Raw genomic sequence first — 21,119 nt, 5'->3', positions numbered from 1 at the left:
TAACGTGGACTTCCAGGACATTATTAAATCATATTTTCAAAATTGGAGGATAAAACATATTTGCTTTAACAATTAGCTGAATTTATAATTTCACATATTATATATATATATATGTGAATTTATAATTTCACATATTATATATATATTATATATATATTGATATATGAATATATCAAATATTCACATATTTGATATCTGGGCCTCTATTTATACTTGTGCCCAAATAAAAGGGACATTTTGTACATTTGACTTCTCTGTAGAACTAGTTGACATTAAAGAATTTGCCATCGCATTCTTCAGATAAATATTTCCAATCATGGTGGCTACTTATATCATTTTCTTTGAACTTGTGATATTTAAGCACACTATATTAAACTTTTTTCTCTTATTCTTATGCTCTTGGAGAACAACGACAAATATCTTCTTATTTTTTCTGATACTGTTCCCAAAGAACAAAGTTGAATACTTTTTATGGTCTGTCCATCTTTCAGTTGTTTGTCAACAAAAATCCATCTTTGTTGATCAGGAGGAATTCCTTCTATGTCTCTTTTGACATTTTCTGTGCTTACCGATAAAAATATAATGAGGACGATATATATAACTTTAAAGTTTCCAGTAGCCACATGAAAAAATGTAAAAAAAAAAAAAAGAATTAATTTTAACAGTGTATTTGTTTAATCCAATGTGTCCAAAATATAATTTCAACATGTAACCAATAGTAAGATATTTTATAATCTTTTTGTGTATTACATCTTTGAAATCCGGTGTGTATCTTACAATTACAGCATATTTCAACTGAGACTAGTTACATTTCCAGTACTAAATAGCCTCATGTAGCCAGAAGAAGTGTTTTGGGCAGTGCAGGTCTAGAGTTTCTAAGGGTTCAACCTCAAGGATGATGGTCTCTCCTAGTGAAGCTTCTTTGAGATTTTGTGTTGTACCTTCACTGAGGAAAAACAATCCAATGTTTCTCAGTCATTCTTTGACTGTCTTACTAATACAGCTGTCTGGTTTGACCTGAACCATCTAAGCAGGGAGCATATCAGGTCCTGGCCCAACCTTCATTTCAGGTGTTCTATCTTTAGGAATAACCAGCAGTTATTCCTTTAAAGGAATAAAGGAACTTTAAAGTTCCATTTAGCGTATTCGGACAAGATGACCATAATTCACTCTAATTTTAGCAACACAAACATTAATTTGTGGTAGTTCCAGAAAAACAGGTCACCATTGTATAGAAATCAGTAACCATGCTGGAAATCTCAGAAATCTTCAGCTGAAAACCCAAGACATGTTGGAAAAGTGACCATTGAATAGAAGGCTTAAATATTTATTTATTTATTTTATTTCTTTATTTATTTTTTTAACGTTTATTTATTTTTGAGACAGAGAGAGACAGAGCATGAACAGGGGAGGATCAGAGAGAGAGTGAGACACAGAATCCGAAACAGGCTCTAGGCTCTGAGCTGTCAGCACAGAGCCCGACGCGGGGCTCGAACTCACTGACCGCGAGATCATGACCTGAGCCGAAGTCAGCCGCCTAACCAACTGAGCCACCCAGGCGCCCCCAGAAGGCTTAAATATTTATAATGCAAGCTCTGCTAAAACATTTCCATGGGCACAACAGGCTTTTAAAAAAAAGAAAGAAAAGAAACAAAAAGGAAAGATGGAAGGGAGGAAAGAAGGGAGAGAAAGAAGGAAAAAGAAGTAAGCTTGGCAATTACAATTCGTTGTCTTTGATACATGAGCCTTGTTCTCTGGCCTTTCCACTTCCACTTAGATATATATTTTTATACATATGGTGCTTTCATATATTTGCTTTTGATATCATAATCAAGTAAAGATCTAAGTGAACATCGTATTTTTACTTTTCATTTCTTGAAAAAAGAAAAAGCTTTAAAAATATGGTACACAGTAGAATCTTCATGCTAATCTGGAGACTGGAAGCTTCCAGGCTTGTTAGTACTCACCAGAAGTTTGTGAGAATGTTTTTCAATTTCTAAAAGCAACCTGAAATATTTATAAGAATTATTAAATTGAGAAGAGATGTATTAAAATTCAATTACTGATGTGTTGGGTATCTATTAGCTTAGCTGTATTAATTCCAAAAATCTATTTTATTGAATTATTACATTTATAAATATTAACAAATTACTGGGGACAATTGAGATCTTTGTAAATTGAGTGCCTTAATAATTTTCCAGATCTTCTCTTAATCCTTCAGTTAAGTGTGATAGTCTTATACATTCCTTAATAGATTTATCCATTGACATTTTCTACTATTTGTTATTCTTGTTTTTTTAACAATTTTTTTTTACAAAAATTTAAAATTTATTTTTGAGAGATAGGCAGAACGTGAGCAGGAAAGGGGCAGAGAGAGAAGGAGACACAGAATATGAAGCAGGCTCCAGGCTGTAAGCTGTCAGCACAGAGCCCTGATGCGGGGCTCAAACTCATGAACTATGAGATCATGACCTGAGCGAAAATTGGATGCTTAACTGACTGAGCCGCCCGGGCCCCTATTTGTTGTTCTTGTGAATGGAAACTTCCTGTTACATTTATGTGCATATGTTGGGAGTGAGTTATTGCTTATGTTTGTGAAAGTTATTGATTCTGACATGTTTATCTTCTTTGAATTCTCTTGAACTCTCTTAGTTCTAATAGTTTGTCATGTGATTCCTTTGTGTATTCTTGGTAGACAACTACATTATCTACAAATAATGACAACTTGCATTTTTAATTATATATATTTTTATATTTTTATTACACTTTTATTACATGCTACTTCCTTTTCCTGTTTTTGTTTTTGTTTTTGTTTTTGTCTTGGCATTACTTACAATTTCCAGTAAAATGTTGAAGGATAGTAAAGATAATAGGCATCCTTTTCATGTTCTTAACTTTGAGTGTTTCTAGCATTTCACCATTAAAAATGGTCCTTACTTAAATAGATTTCTATAAGTCTCTAGGGTGAGCACATCCTAAGTAACTCCCCTCCCTCCGCACAATGAGTCACCCCTTTGCATAACCCTTATCCCTTGAGTATGCATAGACCCTGTGACTTGCTTCTAACCAAAAGAATAAGGCAAATGTGATGGACTGTTTCTCCCATGATTGTTACATTATATAAGACTGTCTTCGGGGGCTCTGGAGAAGAGATTCTCCTGTCAGCCGTGAAGAAGCAAAACTGTGAACTGCCTATGTGGCGGGTCATATGGCAAAGAACTGCAGACAGCCTCTGGGAAAATAACGGCAGCTTCTAGTCTCCAGCTTCCAGCCAATAAAAAGCTTTGTCCCTTAGTAAGTGCCTTGTGGCTCAGTGGGTTAAGCGTCCAACTTCGGCTCAGGTCATGATCTCACAGTTCCTGAGTTTAAGCCCTGCATCAGGCTCCTCACTGACAGTGTGAAACCTACTGGTGATTCTCTCTGTCTCTCTCTCTCTTCCCCTCCCCCAGTCATACTTTCTCTCCTTCTCAAAATAATAAACAAACAAACAAAAAAAGTTTAGTCCCTTTGTCATACAACAAGGAAATGCATTCTGCTAACAACTGGAATGAGCTTGGAAACAGATTCTTCATTAGTTGAATCTCCAAATGAGAACACCTTGATTGCAGACTTGTGAGACTTTGAACAGAGGACCCAGTTAAGCTGTGCCCAGAATCCTGATCCATGTGACATAATAAATGTGTTTCTTGAAGTTGTTAAGTTTAGGAAGAAAGAAATCTTGCCGCTTGCAACAACGTGGGCAGACCTTGAGGGCATTATGCTAAGTTTTTAACTCAGACACAGAAAGACATGGTCTCACTTATATGAGGACTCAAAAGAAGCTGAAGTCAGAAACAGAGACTAGAATGGTTGTTTCCGGGGGATGGGGGATGGGAGAAGAGGGGAGATGCTGGCCAACAGCACAAACTTCCAATTATAAGATGAATACATTCTGGGGATCATAGTTACAATCTGGCGATTATAGTTGAAAATGCTGCTTTATACGCTTCAAAGTTGCTAAGGGAGTAGATCTTTCATGTTTTCACCACAAAAAAGAAACGGAAATTATGTGACATGATCGCAGTGTTAGCTAACCCCACGGCGATAACCATTTTGACATAGATAAATGTACAAATTAATACGTTGTGTATCTTAAACTTACACAGTATGTTGTTTGTCAATAAAGCTGAGGGCAGAAGTTGCCAAATTTGTGGGAATTTTTTACAGCAGCTACAGAAAATGAACACAGTTTTTTTTTTTAAATCAAATTAAAGGGAATGTCTATCATTCCTATTCTGCCAAGATTTTTTTTTCTTTTTAGAAGCAGAATAGCTATTGAATTTCTATCAAATATCTTTTTTAATTTTTATGTTATTTTAAGATCAGGAGTCAGCAACCTTTTCCTGAAAAGGGCCAGGGAGTAAATATTGCAGACTCTGTCACAATATTCAGTTCTGTTGTCGTAGCACAGATGTAGTCACAGACAGTATGTGGATGCGAGAGTGTCGCTGTGTTCCAAAAAACCTTGTTCACAAAACAATGGCTGTCCAGTTTGGCCCACAAGTCGTGGTTTGCTAACTTCTAATTAAGATTATTGTATTATTTTTTCTCCTTGAACTTGTTAAATGAAATTTTTTATGGGACTTTCTAATATTAAATTGCCTTTACTTTTTCTGGTGTAAATTCTACCCGGGAATGATTTTTTAATACGCTGCTGGATGCAACTTGTTAAATTTTTATTTAGGACTTTAGCATTTGTATTAATAAGTAATATTGGCCTATAGTTCCCTGACATTTTATCTTTGCTCAATTCATGTTATTTTAGTCTCGTAAAATGAGTTGGATAGCTTTTCAGCTTTTCCTAAGTTGTACAAAAATGTGTATAATGTGGGAATTATGTAGTCTTTAAAGGCTTGATAGATTTTTTTTTGTTTGCAATTTTTCCCCAAAACTAATTGATTATTTCTTGTTTGATTGGTTCTTGGGGATTTGGGCTATCTTTTATTATTGGTTTATAATTTTATTATATTGGAATTTATTGAAATGTTCTTTTTAGCTTTATACACGTATAGTTTTCTGATGGCCCCACATATAGTTGAGAAGATGTGTCTTACCTATAACTTGGGTTCAAAGTTCTATTTTTATATATCTACTAGCTTATTATAAATGATAATCAAATCCTTTAAATCTTTTCATTTTGTCTATGGTATCTACTGATTAATAAAAAGAGCCTGATAATTTTTAATATTAAAGTGCTTTGTATGCACATGTGCAATTTTTTAAAATTGTAAGCTACCTTAATCCTTTTAGAATAAGAAAAATCTGGTTTGTAAAAATATCTACAGAGTGTAGCCTTCTGTGAGTTTAAACAAAGATCAGAGGCATCCTTTCTCCTTTGCCATGATACATAGATAACTTCACCAAACATACTTCTATGTGCAATGGTGGAAGGCATTCAATGATACATTGACAAAGAAGAGACTCAGGAAATGTAAGAGGTGGTCAACAATAATCCTTTTCTTTCTTCTCTATATTATATTTGTATACAATGAAACAATTGAAAAGGAGTATTTCATTTAGAATGTAACAAAGGCAATTAACATCTTGGTTATTGTTATGGCATGTATACTTCTTCCATTTGGCAGCTCAGTCTAAGAGTTACCTATTAATAATACACTTAAACCTCTAACTCACTTTCAGTTAGGGATGGTGGCCACATCATTTTTTAAATTATTATTATTATTATTATTTTGAAAGACAGAGAGCATGTGCAAGCAGGGAAGGGGCAGAGAGAGAAGAAGAGAGAGAGAATCCCAAGCAGGCTGCACACTGTCAGCACAGAGCCTGATGCGGAGCTTGATCTCACCAACTGTGAGGTCATGAACTGAGCTGAAATCAAGAGTCAGATGCTTAATGGACTGAACCACCCAGGCACCCTAATGGTGGCCATATCTTTATGGAATTTACACATACCATGTACACATTGTGAGCTTAACCCCTGTGGGAGTAACTTTTTGATTAAATTATTCATCCTGAACAAGGAGAAATAATACCCAGATTTCATACAATGAACATGAAAAATGACTACCTCACACCAGTCTACAGACACATCAGGGTTGTTGCAGAGCTTCCTGTAAAAACATTTCACATCTTGATTCTTCACTTCTGGACCAAAGAGTTCCTCCACGGCTGCGTAAAACTTGTCATAATCAATTGCATCTGCATCGTAACAAAGTGCAGGAACATCGTTATCAGACTCCAAGGACTATATTGCATTTCTCAGCTCCTCTTTCTATTTTCTAATCTATTTCATTATTTCAACCTATTAAAACCAGATTATGCTGCATTTTAAGGTTCTTTTAATTAGAAACAGAACTAGTCCCTTGATTAAAATATTAGAAGAAAATATTTTACTTTGGTGTTTAGTTTTTCCTCCAAAACTTATATTTCAACTATTTTAGGAGTTTTATTCAGGAATACAAAGATTGGAAAGTGGATTACTTCCTTCCTGTCAGGAAAATTTTTACCAATCAAGAGTGTCTGCTAGAGCCCATCTTCAAGGAAAGGGAGTGATTCTTGATAGGTTCTTTGAACCTATTTGGACACCACACACACACACACACACACACACACACACACACACACCATACTTGAAAATTGATTTTGCCAAACTTGGTGATTCACTTGGGAGCTACTGTTGTGTCTAAAGGCAAGAAGGAATTAGAAGCAAAGGTGCATTGAGAATTTGTTATGTGTGGGAACTGAGCTAGACACTGGAATTAGAATGCAAAATTAGATAGACAAGTTCCCTTCCTCCGGGAATTTACGTCCTAGTGGAAGACACAGCAAATCAACAAGTAAACCAACAAATAAATTATTTACAGATTGTGATGGGCAAGACTAATTACTAGAGACAGACATTAGATTAATGGTTATCTAATGTGAGAGGTGACAGGACATGAGGAGACTCTAGGATGCTAGAAATGTTCTTTGTCTGGATCTGGTTGGCGGCTGCAGGTATGTTTACCAATGTCCAAATTTGCTGTGCTATATACTTAAAATTAGTTGTGTTCTTTGGGTTCCAATGTATGTATATTATACCTTAGGAGCAAAGTAGAAGTTATTAGGTATAGAGTGAGCTAAGTGCTAGGAAGGAAACCAATAGGGAGCTATGAGAGAATTCTCTATCTATCAGTGTTGGTGGGCAGGGAAGCCTCTCTAAGGACACAAGTAAAAACAGTTAAGCTAAGACCTAATAAGCAAAAAGAATTCAGCCATGTGTAAAGCTAGATAACAGCATTTTAGGCAGAGGCCAACCAAAGACTCATGTTCTGAGAAGGTCTATGGATATGGAGTATAGTGAGGACAGGGAAAGCGCTGTGAGGTGAGATTACCAAGAAGGAGGGTTAAGCTGGAGTCAGTAGTTTGTAATTTATTCTAAGCATGAGAGTAAGCATGATGGTAAGGTATTGCCTTAAACTTTTCTCAAAGCACACTGGCTGCTGTAAGGACAGCTATAAAGAGTGACAGCTATAAGAGCGACAGCTATAAACCTAGCAAGGGCTAGTGCATTAATCTGGGATTCAGGTAGTGGAGGCTTGGCCAGAACGATGCACTAGCCAGTGTACATCCTGGGCTGTCTTGGAAAGTCCAATTTATACTGATATTCTCAACTTAGTTAATAACAACAACCCCTTTCACTCTTGAAAGTGTCCTCAATTGGATGATAAGTGATGTAGGCACTGAGAGGTAGCACTGGCGATGGCGAGATATATTTGGAAGTAGAATGACAAAGACTTATAACTGGAAGCTGTTGGGGGCAGGAGTGGGGAGTGAAGGACAAGCAGGATTCCAGAGCAACAGGTCTCATCCAGGGGAGGATTTGCCGTCTATCTCCCACAGGGACATTGGCAATGTTGACTGTGGACAATTTTGATTGTTGCAGTTAGGAATGGAAGTGCTATGTCATCTAGTAGGTAGAGGCCAGAGATACTAACCGTCCCACGATGCACAGGATAGCCCCTCTTTCACCCCACATACACATACACAGAACAAAGAATCATCCAGCCCCAAATGTCAATAGTGCCAAAGTTGAGAAATCCTGTTCTAGAATGACACTCACGGTTTTGGTTTTAAAACTCAGCAACTATTGGTGTTATTTACCAAAACAGAAGCAACTGAGGAAGGACCATGGGTCTTGGAGGGGGGAGAATAAAGCATTCCCTCTTGGTCATATTAAATGTAAAATTCCTATGAGATATTCAAATAGTTTAGCTGCTTTAAATTCACACCATTGTGAGTATGATGTGTCTCCTTGTAAATGAGTCTCACTGTAAATGCCACTGGATGAGGATGATGAAACTTTCCTTTCCTGGGTGATTTTAATTCTCTCAGGTCACTTGACAAGATGATCGAACAGTAATATTACACAGATGAATTCCTTGGGTGAATTCCTTGACATCATTTTTGAGATAGACACTGCTACATTAAAAACATTCTCTCTAGTTTTTAGCTTCTTGCCGATCCTGAGAAGTAGGCCCTATTTTCCAGTACTTATGAATAAATATGAATATATGCTAGTATTAGAAGTCTGATGAAAGTTAAGATTATATTTCTTCTTTCTCAATCTTTTAGGTCAGTCCCTCTCTCATAGAAGGAAATTTATCTGTACTTATTTTTTTTAATCAAATCTATACTGTATATCTATATATCTATTGTACATTATACTGTGGCATATTATAGTATAATATTATATAAAATATATATTGCTATATATCTATTAAAATATATTCTTTCTGTATAGATACATATTTACATATACATACACATAAACATATATACTATAGAGGAAGGAAGTTTTTCAATGTGGCTTTGTGATTTCAAGCTTTAAGTGAAAGCAAGATTAACTTGTTTGCTTAGCACACATTTCTTTCTTTTTTTTTTTAATATATGAAATTTATTGTCAAATTGGTTTCCATACAACACCCAGTGCTCATCCCAAAAGGTGCCCTCCTCAATACCCATCACCCACCCTCCCCTCCCTCCCACCCCCCATCAACCCTCAGTTTGTTCTCAGTTTTTAACAGTCTCTTATGCTTTGGCTCTGTCCCACTCTAACCTCTTTTTTTTTCTCCTTCCCCTCCCCCATGGGTTTCTGTTAAGTTTCTCAGGATCCACGTAAGAGTGAAACCATATGGTATCTGTCTTTCTCTGTATGGCTTATTTCACTTAGCATCACACTCTCCAGTTCCATCCACGTTGCTACAAAAGGCCATATTTCATTTTTTCTCATTGCCACGTAGTATTCCATTGTGTATATAAACCACAATTTCTTTATCCATTCATCAGTTGATGGACATTTAGGCTCTTTCCATAATTTGGCTATTGTTGAGAGTGCTGCTATAAACATTGGGGTACAAGTGCCCCTATGCATCAGTACTCCTGTATCCCTTGGATAAATTCCTAGCAGTGCTATTGCTGGGTCATAGGGTAGGTCTATTTTTAATTTTCTGAGGAACCTCCACACTGGCTTAGCACACATTTCAAGAGTACTTCCTGGATATAAGACTCTGGGCTAACCATAAGGTTACAAAGCCTTCAAAGCACTCACAGTTCAAGTGCTATGGCAAAGAAGAGGCAGGAACACACACATTTCAGCAGGTTAGGTGCAGCAGGAAAATTCCTTGAGATGGCAAGTTAACGGTGTGCTAAGGATGGCTTTGCCTGGGGAAAGTTCTTACAAAGAGATGACATTTGATTTGGGTCTTAAAAGATGAGCAAAAGTTACAGGCACAAAAAAGGGAGGAAAGGCACTCTACACTTGGGAAATGACACATGCAAAATCAGAGTCAGAAGTCATTGGGAATGCTGAAAAGTTCATATTAGGACAGAAATTTTATGAAGGGAAGTTCCAGGAGCTGAGGCTGGAAAGGTAGATTGAAGCATGGCTGAGAATAGCCCCAAATGTCAAGTTAACATATATGGACTTTATTTTTTTTTTATTTTTTTTTAACGTTTATTTATTTATTTTTGGGACAGAGAGAGAAAGAGCATGAACAGGGGAGGGGCAGAGAGAGAGGGAGACACAGAATCGGAAGCAGGCTCCAGGCTCCGAGCCATCAGCCCAGAGCCTGACGCGGGGCTCGAACTCATGGACCGTGAGATCGTGACCCGAGCCGAAGTCGGACGCTTAACTGACCGAGCCACCCAGGCGCCCCAACATATATGGACTTTAAAGCTGAGTTAATAAGCCAGCAATGTGGCAGTTTAAAAAAAAATTAAAAGAATAACTCTTGGGGCACCTGGGTGGCTCAGTTGGTTGAGCATCCCACTCTTGATTTTGACTCAAGTCATGATCCCAGGGTTGTGGAATCGAGCCTTGGTTTCCAGCTGAGCATGGAACCTGGTTAAGATTCTCTTTCCTCCTTTCTTCCTCTCCCCCACTCATGTTCTCTTTCTCTCTTTGTCTAAAAAATTTTCAAAAATAAGGCAATAACACTTGGCAAGAAGACTATTATATTGAAAGGCTGTTGTAATAACCCAAGAGTGAGATACCATCATGAAATAGTCAAAGGTTATAGCGAGATATCTGGCTCAGGAGACTATGTAGGTGGAGTCTCTGCTTCAAGGTTGATAGAGAACACAGGCAAGTCTCAAAAAAAAAAAAAAAAAGAGGCAAAGAAAGAATGAGAAAGGGAAAAAAAGAGAGGTGTGATGAGACACGCAGAAGGAGACAGTTTCTGGGAGCAGAGGCAGCAAGCTGCTAATGCAGTGAAATAGCCAAGTAAGCTGGAAAATGAAAACAATTGATTGAATTCGGCAGCCGTATTAGGTGATGAAATACCTTGGTAAGAGCATTTTCAGCAAAGTGATGAGAGAAGTCAGACTTGAGTAGATTGAAAATTAAGTGGTGACACTGTGGGGAAATTTAGTGGTGAATCAAAGGAAAGGCACACAGTGGCAGCTTATAGGGAAGAACAAGTCAAGGTCAGGACGTTTGGGTGTATTTTTAGTTTGAGAGGACAAAGCTAAAAAAAAGGAGATTTTGAAGTTGTTGCAGTAGAGTGATAGCTTTGGAGAAGAGGAGGGATAGAAGAATGAAAGGTGCTGGTTTGGGAAACTCAGAAGTGGAGTAAAGGGAGTTTGAGAGAATTCTTGTCTTTTGGCATTGCTTTTTCTTATGATGATGTAAGCTTGGCCAAGGGGAGCTGAGATCCAGACAGGATTCAACAAAAGTGCTAAGGGTGTGGAAAATCAATTACAGATAAATTACAGGTAAACAGACTGGGGAAAATTTTTTTAACTATATAAAAAATTAAACAATAAAAGTTTTGTCTACAGGTTTAGAAAGCCCAGCCAAGTTCACGATCATCTAAATACTACATCCAGAAGCCCTGAGTCTTAGCTCTAACACATAGAGGTTGAGTGACTTGGGCAGATGTACCTGTACTTCCCATCCTTTAATAAGTAAAATGGGGGTGATAGCAATGACAGTAATATTTGTCGTGAGAATCAATTAAATTATATTTTTAAAGGTGATTTACAAATTCTTAAACACTATTCAAATAATACCAGTTTTGTGTTTGAATATGGAAAGTCAACAGTTTAACTCATTTGTGGCTGTCCAGCCTGGCACATGAAGAGGCTGGCCATGCTGACCCCTTTGCAATTGTATGGGCTCTGCTGCTTTTCTTGTAACAGCAGGATTTGTTCCATTAGTCTTTTACTCTGCTGTTAAGCCTTATTTGTCACTGCTGTCCTCAGTGCCCCGAAGTTGTCCCCTTGAGTCCTGACCATGGTGGTGTACTTTCCATTCTGTGTTGGTATTTCTGCTGTTAATGATCCTGGCAGACCACTGCCTACCTTGTTCCCCTTACCTTGGCATGCTCCAAATTATTCCATCCTAGAGACATAAGGGGAGGCCCAGGCAGTGAACAAAAGTTTCAGAAAAACTTTGCCCTGCTTATGAATGTCTTTACGGTCTCATGATACCCTTAAGAGGTGGCAGGGCAGCTTCTATGGCTCGCTAATGGTCACTGTGCACTACTGGGAATCCCAGGTCAACCAGCAAGACATCAGAGGTAGATCCCACAGAAGAATGCTTAGATGCCACTTAATGAAACCCCTTCATTTTACTTATGATGTCTCAAATTTAGGTTCAAGGAAATGAACAAGCTTCCCCAGGACGACTTAGCTAGTTAGGGACAGAGTCAGAACTCAGGCCTCCCGTTCAATGTCTTTGCTATTAAGCAACATTGCTTCTCTTTGATGGCTTAAAACATTGGACCGTTCTAATCCACAGACCCGATTGGGTGCCCTATAATCACTGATCTTACCTTCTTTTTGTATAAACAGGCCTGCTCTGTCATTTCTTTTCTGGGCTGCTACATGTTCAATCAATTTTTCAAACCCTTCCAAGGCTGTCTTGAAATTGCTAGTCTGAAGTGCAGTGCTTAAATGCTTTTCCTCCTTGATATCCATAGGGACATAGGGTTATTTATTTCCGTACAGAAAGAAATAGCACAAATTTGCCAACTTGGAAAACCTTCCAGTTGGTACAGTGCCTCCCTGCTGTCTCAGTTTTGTCCCAGGTCTCATTCCTTCGGTCTTAAAATCCCATACCGTGGGTAGGAGTCAGAGTCATCACTAGGATGTTAGCAGGGAGGAACCCTGACTTAATCTAATGCATTTCATATATGCAAACATTTCAGTAAGTCTCCTGACCTCATAATGTTACCAGTGTCCTTCAAACAGCCCTCATTGCATCATAATATCTCTGTCACCTCCCCTTCCTTCATAAGGAGGGCATTAAGCTTTCCTTCCCCACAAACTGTGTGCGTGTGTGTGTGTGTGTGTGTGTGTGTATGTACACTGGAGGGAAGCCGAATAGGTAAAGGCCAGTGAAAGAAACTTGGCATTACTTTCCCTCTCCTAGATCTCTTCCTACCTCAAACCATCTGCCTTCCTCAAAATGCTGTGGAGAGTCACCTTACCACTCATTCTTGTAGCTTTGCTGGATATGGAACCAAAAACTTCTCAAGATGAAGGTATATTTCAGCATTTGTCATTTCTGTCCCAAATAAAGATATCTTTAGAGGTCCTAGGGAATAAAGAAGTTTCTTCTTCCTTTATGCATTGACCTTCAGTGGAAATGATCAAGTGAGGCAGGAGTGGGGAAGGGGTAGTTTTTGATTGAGAAGAAAGTTCTTCAAGATGTTATTAGTTGAATGCAGCATGGGGAATATAGTCAATAATATTGTAATGATATAGGATGGTAACAGATGATAGCTACACTTATAATGGTGAGCATTGAGTAATGTCAAGCCACATGTTGTACACCTGAAATGAATACGACATTGTTTGTCAACTATACTTCAGTAAAACAAAACACAACAGAAAACCCTGACCAGCCCTTCTCAAACTATCAAGGTCATGAGAAATGAGGAAAGTCTGAGAAACTATCACAGTCAAGAGAAGCCTAAGGAGATTTGATTACTCAGCGTAACGTGGCATCCTGATTGGGATCCTGGAACACAAAAAGACATTAGGTAAAAACTAAAGCAATCTGGCTAAGCTGGGGCCTTTAGTTATTAGCGAGTATCAAAACTGTTTCCTCAGTTGTAACAAATACACTAGTACAAGATGTTAATAACAAGAGAAACTGGGTGAGAAGGTATATGGGAACTGTCTGCCCTATCTTCTGTTTTTCAGTAAATCAAAAACTGTTCTAGAGGGGTGCCTTGCTGGCTCAGTTGGAAGAACATGTGATGCTTGATCTCAGGATCATGAGATTGAGCCCCATGTTGGGTGTACAGATTGCTAAAAAATAAATAAACTTGAAAAAATAAAGTACATTTACAAGGTGAAATGGTTTCCCCGAGCTAGTCTAAAAAGATGATACAAGAGAAGGCATCCTGATGTCACTCCTCCATGTGCCTGTCTCTTGAGTCACATTCTGAAGCCTGGACTGATGCCATCTGTGTATCAGGGCATAGTTGTCATACTGCTCTCCACCTTTGCCATCATTTGGGAAATTTCCTTATCCAATCTCCTATGCCTTTCTTGTTATTCCCTCACTTTGGTGGCTTACGTACAAAAATAGTGCCTGGGAAATACATTTTTGTTATACCTTGCATGTTTGAAAATATTCTTAACCTTCTCTTGCATTTGATTGATATTAGGTTGGGTATAGAATTCTAGGTTGGAAATCACTTTCGTTTAATATTCTGAAGATTTTATTCCACTGTATTTTGTTTCTCATGTTGTTACAAGAAGTCTTTTCAAATCAGTTTCTGCTGCTAATCATAAGCTAGTCTATTGCTGATTCTTTGTACATAACTTGTTTTTATCCCCTGCCCCTTACACACATGCACACACAGGAAGCTTATACATGTTCTTTTTCTCCCAAGTGTATAAAAATTTCACTACAATGGGTATTGGTGTGGAGATCTCTCTCTCTCTCTCTGCTTTTAATGGCAAGGTTCTAAGTGAAATTTCATTTTTAAACACATGTATGCATTTGTTTAAACATCTGCATTGGGGAAGGGGAATGTGGACAGATACACAGTTTATACATCAAGCTGATTCCTACTCATCTGAGGAGCTATATGCACTAGGAGAACTGACATTCAGAACTGAAGACATGCAAGATTCTCTCTCTCCCTCTCTTTTTTAATTCAACTACATTCATTAAATTATGTTTCATAAGGCAGGAAAAGATGCAGATTTATTTGGCAAGATATTTCTGTAAGGGCTCTGTTTCCCACCAGGGACCAAGGTTAGAGAGAGTAGGGAAGCATGCATCCCAGTCCTTGGAAGTTTACTTGATTGTGCAAGTGTTGAAGTTCCCTCTCACATGACATGTGTATGATGCGGAAGGCTGGGGGTTATCAGTGATCCCATGCAAGAATGACAGATAAAACATGTCTCCATCCCCCCTCACTGCCCCCTTGTATTTTATAAAGGATTTGCTTGGAATATAGGGACATGGATGATTTAATGCTCCACTGTAGGAAGATATTAAAATGGACCCTTGATGCCTTGGAAGGGGCCCCACAATACAACTGAAGAACTCCCCCATTCTAAAGGACAGGGCTGCACAGTCCATGCAGGAAGATGCACAGAGATACTGGGAAGCCAGTTCTGTAGGTAGTAGCTCATTCTCACCTTCAAACTACTGAAGACAAGGTAGTTTCTTAGGAGATTGAGGAGAGCACTAGTTAACAGTCCCTTGGAATTTCAGAGCAGTCAAAGGGCTGAGACTTTTCTCAATTTCTTTCTACCCAGTGGGCACCAGAGGGGAGAAACTGAGGCTGGCCAGTTCTCCACAGCAGTCCACACCCAGAATTTGGTGTGACTAGAATGCATACATTTCGAGAGGAGTAGATGCTAGACTCTGAGGGCCCCTACTAGAGAAGACTGCCTGCAGGGTCTGGGGGCCCTAACCAGGGTCCTAGGGGGAGATGCAAGCAGACAGCTGACAAAGGCATTACCTCTGTCAAGGGACTTGTGAGAGAAAGATCTCTGTCACTTCAGGTCCTCAAAAGAACCCACAAATCACCCTAGTAAATGACAGCACTTAAAATCTGCTACAATCTGAGGGTGCCAACATCAGATGACAACTTTACCAATCAAGGAAGACAGGCTTTGGAACCTCATAAAATATCATTCAAAAGCAGTTAAAGAACAGGTGCAGAGAAGACATTTGAAATCAGTAATGGGAGAGAGTAAAGTTACTTTCTGCATACACCTGCTGAGTCCAGCTTGCTCAATAAGCTGGTTGCATCTGTTTCCTTTTCCTACTCTGAGAAATGCAGGCACAATTGGCATCTACTTTTTTATTGTGAAAATATACATAACATAAAAGTGTACACAAGTCAGTGGCTTGAAGCACACTTACAATGTTATGCAACCATCACCACTGTCTATTTCAGAACTTTTTCATCATCCCAAACTGAAGCTCTGTGATCTTAACCACTAACTCCCAATTCCTCCCACCTCAGTCCTCAGCCCCTGACTTTCCATCTCCATGAATTTACCTATTCTAGGTACCGCATGTAAGTGAAATCATACAATATTCGTCCTTCTGTGTCTGACTTATTTCATTTAGCATAATTTTTTCAAGGTTTATCCATGTTGTAATGTACTAGAAATTCATTCCTTTCTATAGACTGAATACGATTCCATTTTATGCCACATTTGGTTTATCCATTTGTCTGATAATGGACATGTGGTTCATTTCCACATTTTGGCTGCTATGAACATCAGTGTACAAATATCTATTGAAGTCCCTGCTTTCAATTCTTTTGGAGATTAGATAGATATATGTAATTACTGGATCATATGATAATTCTATGCTTAACTTTTTGAGGAGCTGCCACACTGTTTGCATAGTGGCTACACCATCTTACATTCTCAGCAGCAGCACACCAGGGTTATAATTTCTCCACATCCTTGCCAACACTTATTATTTTCCATTTTTTGTTTTAGTTTTTACTTTTTGAGAATAGCCATTCTAGCAAGTGTGAAGTGATATTTCATTGTGGTTTTGATTTGCATTTCTGTAGTGACTAATGATATTGAGCATCTTTTTATGCACTTGTTGGCCATTTGTGTATCTTTGAAGGAATGTCTATTTAAGTCCTTTGCCCATTTTTGAATTGGGTTGCTTGGGGTTTTTTGTTGTTGTTATTGTTGAGTTGCAGGAGTTCTTTTTATATTCTATATATTCATCCTTCATAGATCTATGATTCGCAAATATTTTATTGACTGTCATTTCACTCTCTTGATAGTGTCATTTGATGCACAAAAGTTTTAAATTTTGTTGGAGTTCATTTATGTATTTTTTCTTATGTTGCCTATGCCTTTGGTGCCATATTGAAGAAATCATTGCCAAAGTCAATGCAATGAAGACTTTTCTCCTATGTTTTCTTCTAAGAGTTCTATAGTTTTAGTGTTTAAGTTTAGTGGTTTGCTCCTTTTTGAGTCAATTTTTCTAAATGGTATAAGAGAAAGGTCCAACTTGATTTTTTTGTTTGTTTGTTTTTTGTTTGCATTTGGACATCCGGGTTTCCTACCACCATTTGTTGGAAAGACTTTCCTTTCCCCATTGAATGGTCTTGACAGCCTTGTCAAAAATCAATTGACCATATACGTGAAGGGTTATATCTTGACTATTCTGTTCCATTGGTCTATGTCTGTCCTTATGCACTTGCTTTTTAAGGTGTGGTATTTTGCCATCTCCTATCATAACATACTTCTGAAAATAAATAAAAATATATATCATTATTGACAATATAAATCATATTTCTGGTATTAGTCTGCTTCTGTTGAGTATAATAAATATCTTTAGCAGTTAATAGTATTATAATAATGACTCTATCAAAATCCTTACACATTTGCCAAAAGCCTCTTACTCCTCTTTTTCCTTCCTTGCTATTATTCTTCTTCCATATAGGTTTCCCTGGACTTTACTCTGAAAGAGTAAAAGCAAAAGTCCTTTTATTAAAATGGCCATGGCCCTGCATGATCTGCCCAATCACTGGTCACCCATATTTCTGCCCTCATTTCTTAATTCCCCTCTGCTCCAGCCACATTGGTTTCCTTGTTTTTCCTCCAAAATGCTACGAACAGTCCTAACCCAGTACATGCTCCCTGTGCTTGCAGAACTTAGCATGGCTATCCATAACCATTTGTACAAAATAATCTTTTCGCTCTCTTCCCCATACCCTTTCTCTGCCTTATTTTTTCTTTATGGCACATATCAGCATCTGACACACTACACATGTACTTACTTGGTTATTATCTATCCCAACATTACCAGAATGTAAGCTTTGTGAGGGCAGGGACTCAGCACCAATGAATGAACGAACGAATGAATGAATGCTTTAGAAAAAAATATAGTGAGCCCTTTATTCATTCAACAAATATTTATTGAGAACTTACTGTAGACTAGATAGGAAGTGTGATGAAAACATAGTGAACATTAAACATATTAAACATATAGAACTTGTTAAATGTTTGCATATATCTAAAATATAAAATTATATGAGGGGCGCCTGGGTGGCTCAGTCAGTTGAGTGTCCGACTTTGGCTCAGGTCATGATCTCACAGTTCGTGGGTTCCAGCCCCGCATCAGGCTCTGTGCTGACAGCTCAGAGCCTGGAGCCTGCTTCAGATTGTGTCTGTCTCTCTCTCTCTGCTCCTCCCCTGTTCACATGCTGTCTCTCTCTCTCAAAAATACAGATTAAAAAAATTTTTTAATTAGATGAATTTTTTAAAGGTGTGGATGGGTTAATAAGTCTCATAGATGACAAATCCAGATTGGAATCTTTAAAGACAAATCAAGGTTTTGAGGGCGGACCTCCCCCCCCCCACCCCCCCGCCTCAGCTACTGCTCAATGCACCAGGGTGGAGAGATCACCCCGCCCTATTTGATTCTGCATTTCCAGGGAATTTAGAATGGGGGTTCAGTGAAGCTAGTGATTTTCTACTGGTCTTTTGAACAGGGGTAGAAGGGGTAAACACCCTCATAGAGGACAATTCCTTTGCCCTTCCACACTGTGCCTGTCACCAGCACCCGGGGCCATCTTCAGGTCTGGCTCAGGACTGTGGTCCTTCTGTGGGGCCTTGTTAGAGGCTGTGCAGGGACAGCGGTGCAGCCCTCGCAGACTATGATCACGTTCACAACCTATATTTGACTTGTACTATATTTTCATGGCTACTGGGGAAAAGGCCAAGTGGAAAATGTGTGTTCTAAATATAGCACCTACCTCTCTATAGCAGCTAGATTTAGGTTGAAGCTTTGAGAGCACAGCCTGGATGGTCACCACCAGTGAAGAGCTTTGGCAGGCCTCAGTAACAGGACAGGAGGGAGAACGATGGCGGGCCTAGGGGTCCAGCCTGGGGCTTACTTACCTGTGTGAGATGAGAATAATGTTGTGGGCTAGCAGTAAGTTACTACAGCTTCCTGGGATGGTGAGAAACCCAAGATGGGAGGCCCTCACCTACCCTCTCATTAGCTTGTGTTAGGCGCAGGCGCTCATAAATGTTTATAAACGAGAAAATGCACGAGTGAATTGGGTGCATGGGCGTGATGCTTTCAAGCCGGGTGCAGGGAGATGGGATGTGCGGAGCCACTGCGGTGGATTTGCCTCCCTACTGCCTTCTCCTCCCTGCTAGCCTACTGCTGTCCACTAGTGCGGGCACACGCTGGGGCAGTGGGTGCTGGGGCCAGGAAGGAGAGTCTGGAGCCCCAGCTGCGAGCAAAGCAGAGGATACGCCAGAGGTGAGCTGTGGAAAAGCGCCAGAAGGAGGGGGCGGGATTATGAGGAGGTTGAGAGCGCGCGGAGCCGCAGGGAACTAGACACTCGGAGGGGCGGGAGTATAGGGGGCGGAGCTAAAGGGGCGCGCGGCGCGGAAGGGGGCGGGGCTACGAGAGGGAGCCAGAGGTGTGGGGATCGGCGGGAACGCACCACGCGGGGGATGGGGGCGGGGCTACAGGAGAGCGCCCAAGGGAAGGGGGCGGGGCTTCGGGGGAGCGGGGAGGGGCGGGAACGCGATGCGCGGGGTAGGGGGCGGGACTACAGTGGCGGGCCGGGCGGAAGGGGCGGAGGAGGGCGGCCTCTGGTGACGTGTCGAGGTCCTGGCGCGCACAATGGCCGGGGCGGGCGGTGGAGCCCGAGCCCCACCCAGTGCGGAGCGTGCCGCGGCCCGCGCAGGAGGCTGAGCGCCGCGGCCGCCGAGCGCGCCGGCGCCGGGCCATGTACTCGGGGAACCGTAGCGGCGGCCAGGGCCACTGGGAGGGCGGCGGGGCCGCGGGCGCCGAGGGGCCGGGACCGGCGGGGACGCTCAGCCCCGCGCCGCTGTTCAGCCCGGGCACCTATGAGCGCCTGGCGCTGCTCCTTGGCTCTATCGGGCTGCTGGGCGTCGGCAACAACCTGCTGGTGCTTGTCCTCTACTACAAGTTCCAGCGGCTCCGCACTCCCACCCACCTCTTGCTGGTCAACATCAGCCTCAGCGACCTGCTGGTGTCCCTCTTCGGGGTCACCTTTACCTTCGTGTCCTGCCTGAGGAACGGCTGGGTCTGGGACACCGTGGGCTGCGTGTGGGACGGGTTTAGCAGCAGCCTTTTCGGTGAGTTGGGCTGGGAGGAAAGCATCCTCCCCTCTGAAAACTTCCCGTTCCCTGCATTGCCACCATCTCTGCGCGTCCCCTCGCCACCCAGCCCACTCCCAGTTCCTCCCCGCGCGGCCTCCCCTTCAGCCCGCCCTGCAGTTCAGCTCCCGCGCCGGCCTCGCCTCCGCTCGTCCGCCCCGCGCCGCATGGCTTTTCCTTCCTCCTTCCTTCACCTCCTCTCGGCCTGCGGCGGCCCCGGCTCTGTGCCTGTGGCCGCCCCTCTCCAACGCAGCCGGCCCGGCTTCAGCCCCAGCTCCTTCCCAGCTCCCTCCAGCCACTGTCCAGTTCATCTCCTTTCTCTGTTTTCACCTCCCGATATAATTCAACAGGCCACGAAACAGCGGCTTTACACTTTGAGGAAAGAAACGAGGGGCTGTAGAGTCAACAGATTCAAGAAAAAGTAACTCATGAAAGCTGGAGAGGGGGATGAGAAGAGATTTAATTCATTCAATATTGTTTTCTAAAATGAGAAGTAGAAATGTAGCCGAGTGGCAGTGTGTATTTCTTTTCTTTAATTTTGCTCATTAGCAGATGTAAACCTTTGAATGCTTCCTAGGAAGTGAAAGAGCTTCATTCAGGTCTTCAGAATGCAAAGTGACTTGTGGCTCATAAGCTATTTTTACTATATTTTACCTCCTTAGTGGTTCCAGCACACCAAAATCTAAGGTGAGATTACATCTGGCTCTGAGAATCCCACCCTAGATGGGCAAATAATTAGCTGTGCAGCCAGTAGATTTCATTAAAGTAGAACTTGATTGTTAAAACGAAGATTTATTTCAACAATATTCCTAATCCTGTGGAAGATTCAAGTCTCACTGAGACTTGACATTTTGAAGGAGGATCTACCCAATGTATCGTTGAGGACATGATTTTCTAAGCTTGGGAAGTACCTTTTTGTGTGTGCTCCAGGAATTTCATTTGTACAGGCTGTGAAATGAGAATGTGTATTTCTCAGGTCTTAAAGT

The 21,119-nt window shown here is 40.6% G+C and overlaps 2 protein-coding genes and 1 long non-coding RNA gene across 7 annotated transcripts in view; 1 reads left to right on the top strand and 2 right to left on the bottom strand.

Annotated features, from left to right (window-relative positions):
- Window positions 1-17,819, bottom strand: part of WDR64 (WD repeat domain 64) — a 134,279-nt gene extending 116,460 nt beyond the window's left edge. Inside the window, exons 1-2 of one of the 3 annotated variants that reach the window (XM_045453104.1) lie at window positions 17,372-17,819; window positions 6,068-6,198 (exon numbers count right to left, since the gene is read on the bottom strand). In XM_045453104.1, the coding sequence (XP_045309060.1) occupies window positions 6,068-6,198; window positions 17,372-17,375 (135 nt within the window). In that variant the 5' untranslated portion in view covers window positions 17,376-17,819. Of the gene's footprint in view, window positions 1-6,067; window positions 6,199-12,314; window positions 12,718-17,371 lie in introns of those variants that run through there. The other 2 variants (XM_045453103.1, XM_045453105.1) reach the window with 2 other exon arrangements.
- Window positions 12,886-21,119, top strand: part of OPN3 (opsin 3) — a 51,285-nt gene continuing 43,051 nt past the window's right edge. Inside the window, exon 1 of one of the 3 annotated variants that reach the window (XR_006705979.1) lies at window positions 12,886-13,025. Coding sequence is in view for 1 of the 3 variants with exons in the window: in XM_045453109.1 (XP_045309065.1) it covers window positions 19,740-20,112 (373 nt within the window). In the remaining 2 variants the exon portion in view is untranslated. Of the gene's footprint in view, window positions 13,026-19,579; window positions 20,113-21,119 lie in introns of those variants that run through there. The other 2 variants (XM_045453109.1, XR_006705978.1) reach the window with 2 other exon arrangements.
- On the bottom strand, window positions 18,165-19,476 carry LOC123585209. Its single transcript, XR_006705980.1, has 3 exons — window positions 18,988-19,476; window positions 18,750-18,894; window positions 18,165-18,209 (listed from the first exon to the last, which is right to left on the bottom strand). It is a non-coding gene; the product is annotated as an uncharacterized LOC123585209 (long non-coding RNA).

Source organism: Leopardus geoffroyi, chromosome C3, assembly GCF_018350155.1.
Source record: "Leopardus geoffroyi isolate Oge1 chromosome C3, O.geoffroyi_Oge1_pat1.0, whole genome shotgun sequence".
Lineage (NCBI taxonomy): Eukaryota > Metazoa > Chordata > Mammalia > Carnivora > Felidae > Leopardus > Leopardus geoffroyi.
Note: the sequence above shows the minus strand (reverse complement) of the source record. Positions and strands in the feature narration are given on the sequence as shown.